General features: G+C 51.4%; 1 protein-coding gene across 1 annotated transcript; it reads right to left on the bottom strand.

Moving 5' to 3' along the window:
- Positions 1 to 474: 474 nt before the first annotated feature.
- Ttll10 (tubulin tyrosine ligase like 10) lies at positions 475 to 13,510 on the bottom strand. Its single transcript, XM_051171201.1, has 13 exons — positions 13,311 to 13,510; positions 10,046 to 10,467; positions 9,137 to 9,217; positions 8,917 to 9,049; positions 8,120 to 8,238; positions 7,914 to 8,040; positions 6,736 to 6,821; positions 6,105 to 6,276; positions 5,062 to 5,233; positions 4,306 to 4,446; positions 1,885 to 2,001; positions 1,513 to 1,606; positions 475 to 1,225 (listed from the first exon to the last, which is right to left on the bottom strand). The coding sequence occupies exons 2-13, from the start codon at positions 10,386 to 10,388 to the stop codon at positions 777 to 779; spliced, it is 2,034 nt and encodes a 677-aa protein (XP_051027158.1). The 5' UTR covers positions 10,389 to 10,467; positions 13,311 to 13,510; the 3' UTR covers positions 475 to 776.
- Positions 13,511 to 13,839: the final 329 nt, after the last annotated feature.

Raw genomic sequence — 13,839 nt, forward strand, 5'->3', positions numbered from 1 at the left:
TGGGACAGGTCACTTGGAAGGGCAAGGAAGCGGAATTGCCACCTCGGATATGCAAGAGAGTATTCCAGCTGGGCGGGGCCTTCTGGAAGTCTGTAGGTTGTTGTCTTTGGAGGTTTGTAAGGGTGGGATAGCTTGAGAGGACGGGGTTTGGCTGGAGGGACTTAGAGGCGGAGCCCTGGCTGCTTTGTGGTAAGACGTGGACACCTCAGAGAGAGGTGCATGAACATTAGAGAGTGCAACCACCACCCACGCCAGTTTAGCCTCATCCTTCCTGGCCAACTTCTCCGTCCCTTGCCTCTCTGACACAGTGCTTCACAAAGTGTCTGAAAGGCCAGAAGATGGTGGGCAGGACGAGCCTGAACCCCAGCTCTGCACCAGAATAGTAATGGGAGAGGGTGGGTCTTTCTGGGGGCTCCACTGAAGAGTAGGTGGGTCCCAGTGCCAGGCTGCAGAGGTCATGAAGGCCACGGCAGGTCAGGAGGGTCCTACAGGATGAGTGACAGGCGCAAGCAGGGGCTCAGGATTTGGTGGGTTACCCCAGGGAAAGAAAGAGACCGGTGGAGTTTTTCCCTTCCTGAAGGACCCACTCCCGTTCTGCATGCAGCTCCTCCTCCTTCCCCTAAGGTCAACCAAGGAGCAAGGAGAGGAGCGGAGACAGACGGGCTTGGGTCGCCCAGGTGGGATCGGCTTCTGGAGGCCGCATTTGTCACAAAGTAGCTTTTATAGGTCCTGGACAGGGCACGGCGGCGCGTGGGGCCGCTGGATGCTTGGGGCAGCTAGGAGCCCCGGTGGCTGGTGCTCCTCTGTTCCTCCTCGCGCTCTTCCTCGGATGGTCCCGGGGAGGGTTCCCGGGCTGCGTCCCTGCAGCCTTCCGGGGACCCAGAACAGACAGAGGGTTCGGACTCCGCTACGGAGCCACGGCCGGAGTCAGGCAGCCGTGATTTGCGGGAGGTGCATGTGGGGGTGCCCCTGGAAGGCCCTGGCTTGCGTGCGCTAGACCGGTCTGCGGGGGCACGTGCTGAGGACAGCGCAGAGGATGCGGCTTCACAGGTGGACCTGGGAGGCGTCGTTGGAGGCAGGCGCGCAAGGGGCCGCGAGCAGCCCCCTATGCGCTGCCACAAGTCCGTAGTCTCGCCATTGTAAAGGAGCACAAAGCGGCGCTGTGACAGTAGAGGCAGCATCTTCTGACAATGCAAGCTCTTTTGGCAGGTCTCAAGCGCCAGGTCTGTGGGAGGCAGGAGAGGGACAAGGTGAGAGGGCAGTTTGGAGGGGCAACCTCTCCAGCATGTCTGGAAACAAGGGAGGAGGAAAGGGGTCCGTGTGGGATTGGATGTAGGTGGACGAGGTGACAGAGAAGTTGGAGCAGAGGGCTTGGCTGCCACGCAGATTATGGAGCGTTGGAAAACCAGACTTGTGGAGTCTGACTGAACTTGGAGGCAAGTAGGATGGGGTACCCAGAACTAGAAAAGAAATATATGGGACAGCTGTCATACGGGGCTGCCCAGAGCTCACCCAAAGTCTCCATAACCACTCCAGGGATCACCTCCTTCAGGACTTCACAATTGGTATGTAGGGCAGGGTTAGAATTCATCTCCAGCAGCCAAACCTGTGACAGACAGCAGTCAGCGTCTCTCTCTCCCCACCTACAGCCAGTTGGCCAGTTAGAAAGCTGGGATTCTGGTCCCTATTAAGCCATATGGTTTGTTTGCTCAAGGAATTAAGACTGATCTTGAGAGCTGCTCTGTTCCAGTAGGAGATGAGCTTTATGGACAAATCCAAGTTTAGGGCTGAGTCCACCCACTGGACCTACTTATGTGGTCGATGTACAGATGGGCCCTACCTCCTTGCACCTGCCTACCAGACCTCATCTTCCCAAGACAGCACCTTGAAGTTCTCATCAATCAGGAAATCACAGCCAATGAGGTCAAAGTAGCCCAGCTTGCACTCCAGCTTGGACTTGACCGCCAGGAAGCAGTGCACCATGATCTGCTGCATCCGCTTCTGTGGGTGAAGCAGGGAGGGATCCTGGCTGTCACCTGTTGGCCCAGATGAAATATCCTAGGCCTGAACAGTCACACCTCTCACCTACACTCTCACCCTCACGTGCACAGCTGTAACTGCCCACACTTTCACACGCTCAGAGTCACAGGCTCACAGTCAGAAACTCATTCAACAAAACCATGCGGCTTCTGCTGGGAGGCCGCTACTAAGAGATACAAAAGTGAAACAAATTAGAACTCACAGCAGGAGACACGGAAAACTAGAACATAGAAAACCCTGGTAGAAATGAACATTATAGCATTTCAAGTTTCCCTACTTAGTTTTATCCCATATCTTTCACCTCAGTGAAAACCTTGAAAAATGTATCTCAGTATCAGAAATAGAACATATCTAATTTACAAATAATTGTATTAGTTTCCCTAAGTTTGGAGATTTGTTGAAATATTCCTTTAGAAAACACCAAAGGACAGTTGAGTATCATCAATCAGAAAATTAAATTAAATTAAAGAGGCCCGCCAGGCCGCGGTGGCACACGCCTTTAATCCCAGCACTCGGGAGCCAGAGGCAGGTGGATCGCTCTGAGTTCGAGGACAGCCTGGTCTACAAAGTGAGTCAAGGACAGTCAACCCTGTCTGGAAAAACAAAAACAAAAATTAAATGTAATTAAAAGTTAAAAGGATACAAAGTATAAAAGGAAGTGGATTAAAATTCCTGGAGTACAAAAATAGTGACTACAATTCTTTAAAAAAAAAAAGGGGGGGGGGTGATGGTGGCAGGAATGGTGGTGCAAACCTTTTAATCCCAGCACTCCGGAGGCAGCGGCAGGCAAAGCTCTGTGTGTGTGTTCCAGGCCATCCTGGTCTACAGAGCAAGTTCCAGGACAACCAAGGCTACACAGTTGAGACTCTGTCTTGAAATAAGAGAGAGAGAGAGAGAGAGAGAGAGAGAGAGAGAGAGAGAGAGAGAGAGAGAGAGAGAACTTGCTTGTGCTCTTAACCACAGATCTGTCCCTTCAGCCTTCCAAGAACACTGTAGACCAGGCTGATCCCAAACTCACCTGCCTCTGCTTCCCCAGCACAGGGATAAAAGGCATGTGCCAACCAACACCCAGCTCACCATTTACTTTTATTGTCCTAAAACTATATACACAAGACTGGCTTCAAACTTAGAAATCTGCTTGCCTCTGTCTCCCAAATGTTGGGATTAAAGGTGTGTACCACCATGCCCAACATAGTAAAATTAATGTAAGAAAATACAGTAAATGTATGTAAACCAAACACATTATTTAACTAAGGAGAACTGGAAAAATCCCTAGGAAAAGCTAATAAATTAAATAGAAAATTATTTTTTAAATTATAGAAAATATTAATAGACATCAATCAAATGAGATTGAGGGGGTGGCTAGTGACAACGCTCCCCACAAAGGGAAGGCCAGGCTGCTTCACAGGGTGTGTCAGTCTATGGTTTTGTTTTTCTCACTGTAACAAATACCTGAGAGAATTACTTTCATGGAGGAAAGATTTGTTTGTTTGTTTGTTTGTTTGTTTTTGAGACAAGGTTTCTCTGTGTTGCCCTGGCTGTCCTGGACTCGCTTTGTAGACCAGGCTGGCCTTGAACTCACAGCGACCCACCTGCCTCTGCCTCCCGAGTGCTGGGATTAAAGGCGTGTGCCACCACTGCCTGGCTAAGATTTTTGCTTTATAGTCTCAGAGAGTCCCATCTGAGGGTCTCTCAGATTTGATCAGGGCAGACTATCAAAGCAGTGAGATAATGTGGCAGGACCTCTTCAGATAGACCTCAAACCTCTAAAACCATGAGCCAGAGTAAGCCTTTCCTACAAATCAGTTGATTACTTCAGGTGTTTCATATAGTAAAAGTGAGATGATAGATCTGATACCAAAATCAGATAAAACACTAAAGGTCAGCATTACTTATGAGCATAGACACAAAAATAATTACAGTAAAATTAAATTCAGAAGTACATATTTCATTGATTAGAATAAAGGAAAACTAATGCAGGACCACCTTAATCAGAAAGGAAAACTAACGCAGGACCACCTTAATCAGTACAGAAACAGCATTTCACATCACTCAGCACCCTACCCTTAAAAAATGCTTAGCAAACTAGAGAGGAAAGAGAATTCATGAGCTTTCCTCTCCTATCAGAAATACCACTTTTGCCATGTCAACTTGGTATTTAAAATCACATGTGGAGCAACTACACATGCTCCAGTAACTCCCGAAAGCCAAGTGCCTAGCCCAAAGCCTGGGCACTGTGCACACAGAACCCAAAGCCAGACTGACCGTGAAGGTGGTGAAGACCCAATCTCTGGGGAGGCCCTTGCTCTTCCTAAACTTGTCATTGATGTATCGGTTGAGGTGCTCCATGCTCCACACAGTACCCTCTTTCAGTAACATGTACAGGGGGCTCTTCTTCTGCATGAACTACAACAAAAGCAGGACCTAGAGGTCACCTTTAAAAGAACCTATGGAGCTGGAGAGATGGCTCAGAGGTTAAGAGCACTGCCTGCTCTTCCAAAGGTTCTGAGATCAATTCCCGACAACCACATGGTGGTTCACAACCATCTACAGTGAGATCTGGTGCCCTCTTCTGGCCTGCAGGTGCATATGCAGACAGAACACTGTATATAAATAAAGAACTCTTTAGAGGGACCATCGGCCTCACCGTGACCTCGTGACCCTCACAGCAGCTCTGTCACCACCTCCTCACTGACTGTGAGACCCTTGTGTATACACCTTTATGCCTTGAAACTTTCCAGTCAGCAAATCCCCAAAGAGCCAGAAGAAGGATGTGTGCCAGACTCTCCCATTGGGCCTTTGATCAGCACACCGAGAGTAGCCGATTCAAGGCTTTAGGCTCTAAGGTACTAAGACACCCGAGTCTCTGTTTGGGGCAAAGGCATGAGGCTGCTAGGCTACTTCCAAGCCTGGGCAGGCAGACTTTAACTAGACCCTTCCTCTGTGTCCCCACATGAGGATGAGTCATTCTCTGAGCTCAATCACACCTATCGGAAGAGGACTTCTATAAGGGGCTCTCACCTGATTGGTCAAGTGACCACCGAGGTCACTGGAATGAAGATCATACAGGCTGAGGGTTAGGCGGGCATAGCCATGACCAAAGAAGACCATGTAGGGCGCGGCACAGGCAATGAGCAGGTAGGAGCGCACGTCGAACTTCTTCCCGTCGAGCAGCAGCGGGTTCTGGACATATCTAGGGGGTACCACAAGGGGCACCTGGGGCTGAGTTGCCTGGCCAGCTGGCCTACACCCGTCATCTCCACAAGGACCACTTCCTCATTGCCTCCCACCTGTCCCAGGCATGGCCTGAACACTGGCCATGGTCAGAGGACTCTGGTCAGGGGAAATAGGAAGAGGGCCTCATAACCAGATCTTTACCACCCATTTGCAAGTGTCTGGGCCACCTTAAGGTGCAGCTCTTACTAGGAAGCATTATGGGAGCAGACTGGGCCCCCTGTGGCAGGGAGGGTTGCCTGGAGGAGGAAGGCTAACATTGGACCATGAACGGGAAAAAGGGCATTTCACATAGGAAACTTCAGGTCTTCGAGACAAGGTAGAGAGAGCATGTTTGGAATGGCCCTGTGGAAGGGGAAGGGGGCAGCAGGTAGCAGCTGTGGCACAGGCTAAGACTCTACTGGGACCTTCCTAAAGGTGAGCTGAGCTTTCCCTCCTAGTCCCAGGTGAAACTGAGCATCTGGGCCCCACTGTAGGCAGACGAGCCATTGGTCAGCTCTGTGTTGCTGTAACTGGCCGGCTGGGATAGAGAAGACAGTTGCAGGGCGGAGGACAAAAGGACCAGATCCTTCTTGACGAACCCTCCCTAAAGCCTGTGTTTAGGGGCAGTGTCGTCTGCTACCCTAGCTAAATGTGACACCTCCCCTGCACAGGCTATGGGGCTGGAGGTAAGCTGCTTGAGGCAGGTTGGTTGGGTGTTGGAGGTGCTGCGGCCTGCTATGGCCAAGGGCTTCTCTGCAGCACTGCTGATTAGCACCAGCGTTCACAGGCACCAGCCAGCCTGTCATCCCTGCTGAGACCCGGGCCCTTCCTGGCATCCATGCCCACACCTCTGCACCACCCGCGCCTGAGGTGCACGGAAGGGCATCTTGCGGTAGATGGGGTCGTCCTCAATGCTCTGGGTCTTGGCCTGCAGGGCAGCAGCCTCCTCCTGGCTCCTGATCAGAAAGATGCCCTTTCCCTGGTTGGAGGCCGTGGGCTTGCAGATCCATATCTGGGTTTCTGCAGGGAGTAAGCCCTGAGCCTCTGGCCCTGAGTTCTCCCTGCCCATCCCATCCCTCACCTCACCCTGGTCCTGACCGTACTGACCCTTGACCTTCCCTTCCATTATCCTTTCCCCTCAGCCCTGAGCATGCCAACCTCGCTGGCTCCAACCCTGACCCTACCCTGATTTCACTGCCTTGCTCTGGGTCAGAGGGCTATTCCTTTGTCACACCTTGATCACACCCATGATCCAGCTATGGCCCTGGCTCTGCCACACCCCTACCTCTAAAGGCCACAACCCTTCTTTCTCCCACCCCTCAACACCAGAAACCACTAGGCCCCAAGCCCTGGTCTCACTTTTCCTCTCAAGAACTATTCCACCGTTTCTCGGTCTGGCCCTGCCCCACCCTGCTAAGGGTCCTGACCTGATCTTGTGTACCCTTCTAGTGTGCCTGGCCCTACTCAGGGGTCTCTCACCATCAAATAGAGTGAAGAAAGCCTGTCTCTCATCCCTGATGTCCAGCCGATAAGTCTCTGGAAAAAACTCTTCCATTTTCAGGACCCTTTGGGAGAGCAAGGATGTAAAGACGTGGGGAGGGCTGTCCTCCGCCTCAGACGTGTGCAGTGATCTGGTCGTTTGACCTGCAGGCTAGCTGGAAGGGGCGTTTACTGCTGTGTCCTCCAGCCTTCTCAGCTGTTTCCTTTTCTCACACTGTGCCATGTAAAACATTCTTTTATTGTCTCATACTTTCAGTTTCTCTGCTGCAGCTGGCTTTCTAGCTGCCGACCCACTGTGGTTCCTCTGTCTCAGCTCTCTTCTGTGTGGGTTGGTTTCCAGTGCCAAGACAGTGCCTGGCACAGAATCATAGTCTGCATCTGAGCTCCCTTCATGTTATCTGTGAGAAGGTCGTACTGAGTGCTGCTCTGACCCAGCTGTCTGCCTCTGTGGCCCCAGGCACCCTGCGCTGGTCCATCTGAGTTCCTCAAGGACTGATACCTCTGTTCCGAATCTGCATCCCCAAGGGACATAAACCCTGGTGTGGGGGTAGCTCTCTCCAGGATGACTGGAAGTGTGGGTGGGGTATGCAGTGTGGGAGTACAGATGGGCGTGGCGGTAGGTGAGCTGATAGGTGCCTCAGGAGAGTGGCTCTGAGTGGCTGGTAGAAGTTGGTAGGAAGCAGACAGCTGGACACACAGATGTCAAGATGGTGCTATGGTTGGCTATGATCTAAACGCTGCCTTGAGGCGGGGGGGGGGGGGCATATGGTTGGATGAGTGGATAGATCTCTAAATAAATGTTTGGGTGAGCGAATGGCCGGGCAAGTAATTAGTGAACCAGGCAGTGGTCCTGCTCCGCTTTGTGGTAGGGGCAGAGGGAACTGGATGGATGGATAAGTAGTAGGAACAAAGCGATGCCAAAGTGGGTGGGAGCAACGGATGACTTCTGGGGACATCCATGGGTGGCTGTTGTGGGCATAGAGTAAGGAATGGTGGGCATGCATTTGAGTGGAGGCAGACTGGTGATCAGTGGAGAGAGCATGGAACATATGAAGGGCAGTGGTTAGGGTCAGTTGCGACTGGCAGCTTGGACAGTGAATGCTGAGGACTGGAGGTAGAAGTGGGTGTGCCTCTGGGGCTGGGCAGGGTGGGCTCACTTGGCTTGGGTGCTGGGAAGCAGCCTGGCTTTGCTCAAAGTGCGTGAATGCTCCCGCAGAGCACTGAGCAACCCGATCTTGGTAGTAAGCAGCTTGTTGTTAGGGAGCTGGAACAGCAACTGCTGGCCTGGCAAGACAAAAAAGGGTCACGTGGGTGGTGTCTCGAGGCTGTGCCACACCTCCCCCCTTCAGCAAGCGTCCCTTGCCTTCCCGGAAGCTGCAGTAGTTATCCCTGCACTTGATTTCACACCACTTTAGCTTGTAGTCTTCACAGCGGCTGTCCTGAGTGCGTTGCCAGCCCTTGCTCTCACAGTAGTTGCTGATTCTGTGGGATACAATGAGAGAAGAAAGCGCAGAGCTGGGGCAGCTCGGACCGACCGCAGAGCCACCGGGAAAGCGCTCGGAAATGCTATTTAACATCTAAAAAAGTACAGAGCCTTTTAAGCTAATACCAAATAATGTTAGCAGTACGGATGGTAGCAATGCAAATGGCTTATCTGAAGTCCATAAAACTCTTTGGAAGGGACTTAAGAGATGGCGCTATCTGGTGTGACCTGCTCCCGGAGACAGGATTATACTCCTCTGAGCAAATGGCCAGAAAAAAAAAAAAGGAAAAACAAAGAAGGTTAAATTTTGTGCGTCCTGGTCCTGGCGCCTTTCCTCTCTGTAGTCGTTTGGATTTTAGACCCCCTCCCCCCTTCTCATGTCAACTATAAGAAGTTCCTCAGGCCTACGGCGTCCTGGGTCGTTTCTGAGACCTTTGAATTGGGGATCGGATATGACCCAGTGCCTGGGGCTGAATAAAAGATTCTCTTGTATTTACAACAGTCTCGGGTTTCTCTGGTTCTTTTTTTGGGATCGATCTGGGCGCAGCAGCAAGGCAGTATTAACTGGGGCACTTGGGGTTCCCTGAGGAAGGCAGGGCAGGAGTGGCTGCCTACAGCAGCAACTTGAGCTAGACCCAGGACAGGGGTGGTGGGCATACTGCCCAAACCCCACTCACATTGATGCTCCATTGGTGCCTCCGATGTAGAAGAAAGAGCCCTGACTAGGACTGGGCTGCTTGTCCCCTTCCAGCAAGAACTCCTCCAGGGAGGTCACTGGGAGTCTGGCAGCTTCTTCTTCCTCCAGGAGGTCTGCGGGCAGGTAGGTAGGTGGTCAGAGCCCCAGGTTTCTGGCTCAGCAGGGTTTTTCCTGCCCCTCCCAGATGCCAGAAGCCCCACCTGCATCTTGGTCCAGCCGACTTAGCACAGGTCGGAGCCCCTCCTTGATACTGCTCCCCATCCGTTTCTCATGGGTCCAGCCTGGAGACCAGTGTTGTCAGGTGGGGAGTAGGGAGGTATCCATTCTATCTGCCTGAGCCCCGCCAATGCCAGCAGCCGCTGGGAACTAACCCAGCCACTCTGGACCTCTCTTCATGCCAAAACAGATCTCACCAGGAGGTCTGAGGGTCATTACACCCAAGAAAGGAGGCAGACACCACCAGCCTTAGGTCAGGCAGAGTCCAAGTAGTGTGGAGACTACAGTGGGAGTAGAAGGCAGCCCCATCTCCACCCTCCTTACCAGCAGGAAAGGCTCCATGCAGGGGATGGGCTGGACTGTGAGACAGGAGCCCACACAAACATGATGTGGGGATGTCTCCAGAGGGCAGGGGTCACAATGTCTATGATGACATCATGGGTGACCCAAGAGGCTACGGTCAACCAGGAAAGATGAGAGGTTGCACTAAGTGGGGTTGGGGTAGGAAGTGCCCACTGTGATGGCTTAGACCGGTAAAGCCTGCAGATTTTTGTTTGTTTGTTTATTTAGGTTTTTCGAGACAGGGTTTTCTCTGTGTAGCCTTGGCTGTCCTGGACTCTTTCTGTAGACCAAGCTGGCCTTGAGCTCACAGTGATCTGCCTGCCTCTGGCTCCCCAGAGTGCTGGGATTAAAGGTGTGTGCCACCATGCCTGGCTGCCTGCAGATTCTTAAACACAGAGTTCCTAGGATGTGGGCCCCTGCTAGCTTCTCTCAGAGCCTGGCTGGCTGGGCATGGCCTAGTGTGAGCCTAGTCCCCTTCCTATGAGATGCTGCTCCCGGTGGCCCTGACTTGAGGATATATGAAGCCAGTCCCAGGGCCCATCTGCATTCACCTGGTACCCGAGTGTGGCATCGACGGATCCTGGACCGTTTGGGTCTCTTGGAGCCGACATGGGTCCGAGGGGGCTGACCCCGGCAGTGGATGAATATTTTACGGCTGCATGTTGCAGGCATGAAGGCACCAGGGCGAGGAACCCTTGAGGCAGATGTAGTCCCTACACCCCTTCGGGGTCTTCGAGCAGCCCGAGATCCCAGCCCTTGGGTAGGGCAGACACCTAGACCCACCCTGCCTGGGGAAGTACGCCTCCCTGTGTCCTGGGCCGTGGCTTCAGCTTGTGTCTCATTTCCATCTTTGTGATGGTCATGAGGCCTTCCGGCCCGTAGGTGCAAAGCCATCTTTGCATGCCGTCTCTGCCGGCTGAGTCTTCTTCGGCCAAGAACCTTCTGGCCTCGACGAGTGTGGCCTCTGTGTCTGCTGCAAAAAAGGTGTCCATTAGTGTTGCTCTTGTTGGGTGCTCATCTGCAGGGTTAGGGCAAAGGGGCTCCTAGCCCCAAGCAAAGGTCCCATCAGTCTACAGGTTCCCAGGTGCTCCGCTCAGGTCCTGCCAACACAACTTGTCTACAGCTACTGGCACTCTTCTTCCTCCCGGCACGCCTGCCCTAAATGCTGTCCTTTTTCTGTATTTGCCATCTTTGGAATATTTTAGGGTATTTAAAATGAATTCCCAGACAAATCTCTGTGCCTCACATCAAGGAAATAAACCCAGTTTGTTGGGCAGGAGTGAGTGAAGAGATGGCACACAGAGAGGCCTGTGACTGAGAAGGGAAGACAAGCTGAGGCCTTTGGATGGGAGCAGGTCAGCTCTAAAGAGGAAAAAAGGTCTCTGGATAGATCGACTGGCAGCAAAGAAAGGCCATGGGCAGCTACCACGTGACAGTCAAGCCACTCAGGCATTATGTAGATCCTACCATTTCACCCCCACTGAATTGACAGGAGAAGGGAAAAAAAATCCAAAAAATTCTGGAAGATGTTGAGAAAGCCTGGAACCTCTGCAGAGGGTTACCTGCAAATGCAGAAGAATCCAGGAGTGCCTGGAGAGCCCTTCCCACCGAGGAAAGAGAGACTCACAGGAAGAGGCTGAGGCAGCAGCTTAAAAATTGGGCCAAGATGTAGGCGTGGGTGATTCTGCAATCACTAGGGGGTCCACTGGGTTTTCAGAACCCAGCAGCAGGTCAGAGATGGAACCTTAAGACACTGGTATCCTCAGCACTTGGGAGGCAGAGGCAGGTGGATTGCTGTGAGTTCGAGGCCAGCCTGGTCTACAAAGAAGTCCAGGACAGCCAAGGCTACACAGAGAGACCCTGTCTAAAAAAAAAAAAAAAAAAAAAAAAAGACACTGGTGTTCAGTACTGTCCACAGCCTGAGAGGCTGCAGGACCCCCAGGGACATCTTAGGGAGCCTCCTGGGTATGAACAAGAGGAACATATGGGCATGGACACAGGCAGAGGAAGAAAAAAATGTGGGATAGAGATGATGTGGAGACTGAAGCAACCAAGCTCACTTCGAGAATGTGTTTGAGGGTCAGGGAGATATTGCACCGTAAAAAGGCGCTGGGTTCTATTAGAACAGCAAAGAGCCCACGGAAATTAGTCATGTGATACAAAGGTCAGAATTCAGTCCAGGAAATTGTTCGGGGAGAACTGAGGACAGGGCCCAGTGGACCAAATCAAATACAAATGCACAGAGACCCAACAGTATAACTTGTTGAGAGATGAGGAAAGGAAGGAAGTTGGACATACTATTGGGAATGGGGGGGGGGGCTGCCCTGTGGCCAACCAGAGCCCTCTGGCCTTTGAGGAGGGTACACACTGGAGTGCCAACTCCAGGAACCCGGGGAAGTGAGAAAAGAGTGACCAGAGAAAACTAGAAAAGAGAAAATGGATCCTCTGTTACCTAATTTGTCTTTGTAACTTAGCTAGTTTTACTTGGAGTAAGAGCCTGACAGAATGCTATGCAGATTGTTTCTACCTAGAACATGTCAGGGTGGGGCAGGCTGCCCAGGAAGTATACTGTTGAGTATAAGGGTAGCCACACAGTCCCAGGAGGATCAGAGCTCAAGGACAACTAAGCAAAACAAGCGAGTACATGAGGTAATGAATGTCTTAGAAAAAACCTTCCCTGTGCAGCTGCTCAGCTGGACTGTTGGTACTACATGCACACGAAAAAGCACAAATAAAAAAATTTTTAAAGGTCCTGTCATGTCTGCAGACAACAGCACTGTCAGAGGCTGTTTGGGAATGATGGGGTGAACTGGGTGTGGGTGCGCACACCTTTAATCTCAGCACTTGGGAGGCAGAGGCAGGTGGATCTTTTGTGAGTCTGAGGCCAGCCTGGTCTACAAAGAAAGTTCCAGGACAGCCAGAGCTGTTAACACAGAGAAAGCCTGTCTCCAAACAAACAAACAAGCACCCCCCCAAAGCCTATTTAAAGTCTCAAAAAGAAACCAGCAGATTTATCTGCTCCCTTCGCGGATAACCTAACTCCACTGTCGCTAGAATGGGGTACCTTTTCTATCAAAAACCGTATGCCCCTGACTTTCCTAACTTCATATTCTTATTATTTTCACAATGAATTCAGCTATGAATTATTATTCCTTGTCATTCATATTTACTAAAACTAAGCTAGGAGTGGTGACACAAGCCTGTAATCCCAGAACGTGGGAGGCAGAAAAAAACAGGATTGGCAGAAGCTAGCCTAGGCTGCACACTGAGACACTGTTTCAGGAAAACAAAAAATATCAAGGGCTCAATGGACAGAGCGCTGCATAGCATGCGTAAAGCCTAGATCTGATGCCCAGCAAAAACAAAAGGCAGGAATGACAAACACACACAATCTCAGTACTTGAGGAGGGTCAGAAATTCAAGGTAATCTTTAACTACATAGGTTGGAAACCAGCCTGAGCACATGAAACCCTACCTCAAAAAAAAAAAACCCCAAAAAACAAGTAGCCCTCCCACACAAAACAACCAAAACTTCATAGAAAGCCTATATATATCTACCTAAGAGAGGAAGGGATGGATGCAGCATCTAAACTGCGTCTCTTATCTGGTAGCCTCAGGGATGAGACCCTGAGTCCAGAAAGGAAGGGTCACGGTAAAAGCTTCAGTTACTATTTCAGGGGGCCAGTTGTCCACTACTGTAGCAAATCATGTGGTCATGAGTCTTGGGATATTACATAAAAGCTATGGGAAAGCTCCAGGTTAGGAGCCAGACAGGAGCCTGAAGTATTCATAATAAATTTAAAATAAACTTTTTACCTGGTCACATAAAAAGACCTGCAGGACAGCACAGCCCGGTACAATGGGCAGGAGACGCGTTTTTTAAGCCTGAAGAAGATGGCCAAGAAAATGACCACATCAGTGCTCCGCTGAAGTTTTCCCCAGACACGAATTTCGCAACACGGGGCTCTGGAAAGGTGCTGACATTGTCTGAAGGACTGGTGCCTCCAAAGCAGCGCTCACTGTCTGGGGATGTGTTCTCTGAGGCTCTCAAGAGGTGGCCCTTCTGAGGGGTCAATTCTGGAGGAGACAGACATGGCTCTAGGCAAAGAGCTCCTTCTAAGAGATCCCAGCCCCACCCCACAAAACACCCTTTCTTGGCTGAGACACTGGGGTTTGGAGAGAGAGTAGCTTTGGCAGAGGGCTCAGCTCAGCCAAGCTGCCCCTCTGCCCAGTCTCCGTCTACTTCCGGAAAGGGCCAAAAAATGGGGCACAGGAGGGCAATGACTCAGCCTCAGCCCTAGTCACGACCCTCAGCCGAGACCAGTCGGAGAGTCTGTCTTACCTG

Source organism: Acomys russatus, chromosome 29, assembly GCF_903995435.1.
Source record: "Acomys russatus chromosome 29, mAcoRus1.1, whole genome shotgun sequence".
Classification (NCBI taxonomy): domain Eukaryota; kingdom Metazoa; phylum Chordata; class Mammalia; order Rodentia; family Muridae; genus Acomys; species Acomys russatus.

Excerpts from the sequence above, each read along its gene's own strand:
- Ttll10 (XM_051171201.1), bottom strand. The coding sequence starts at position 10,388 with ATGGCTTTGCACCTACGGGCCGGAAGGCCTCATGACCATCACAAAGAT. Across the intron at positions 8,041-8,119 it reads CTACTGCAGCTTCCGGGAAG|GCCAGCAGTTGCTGTTCCAG; the intron begins GCAAGGGACGCT and ends TTGTCTTGCCAG. Across the intron at positions 6,822-7,913 it reads CTTCCCAGCACCCAAGCCAA|GGTCCTGAAAATGGAAGAGT; the intron begins GTGAGCCCACCC and ends GCTCTCCCAAAG.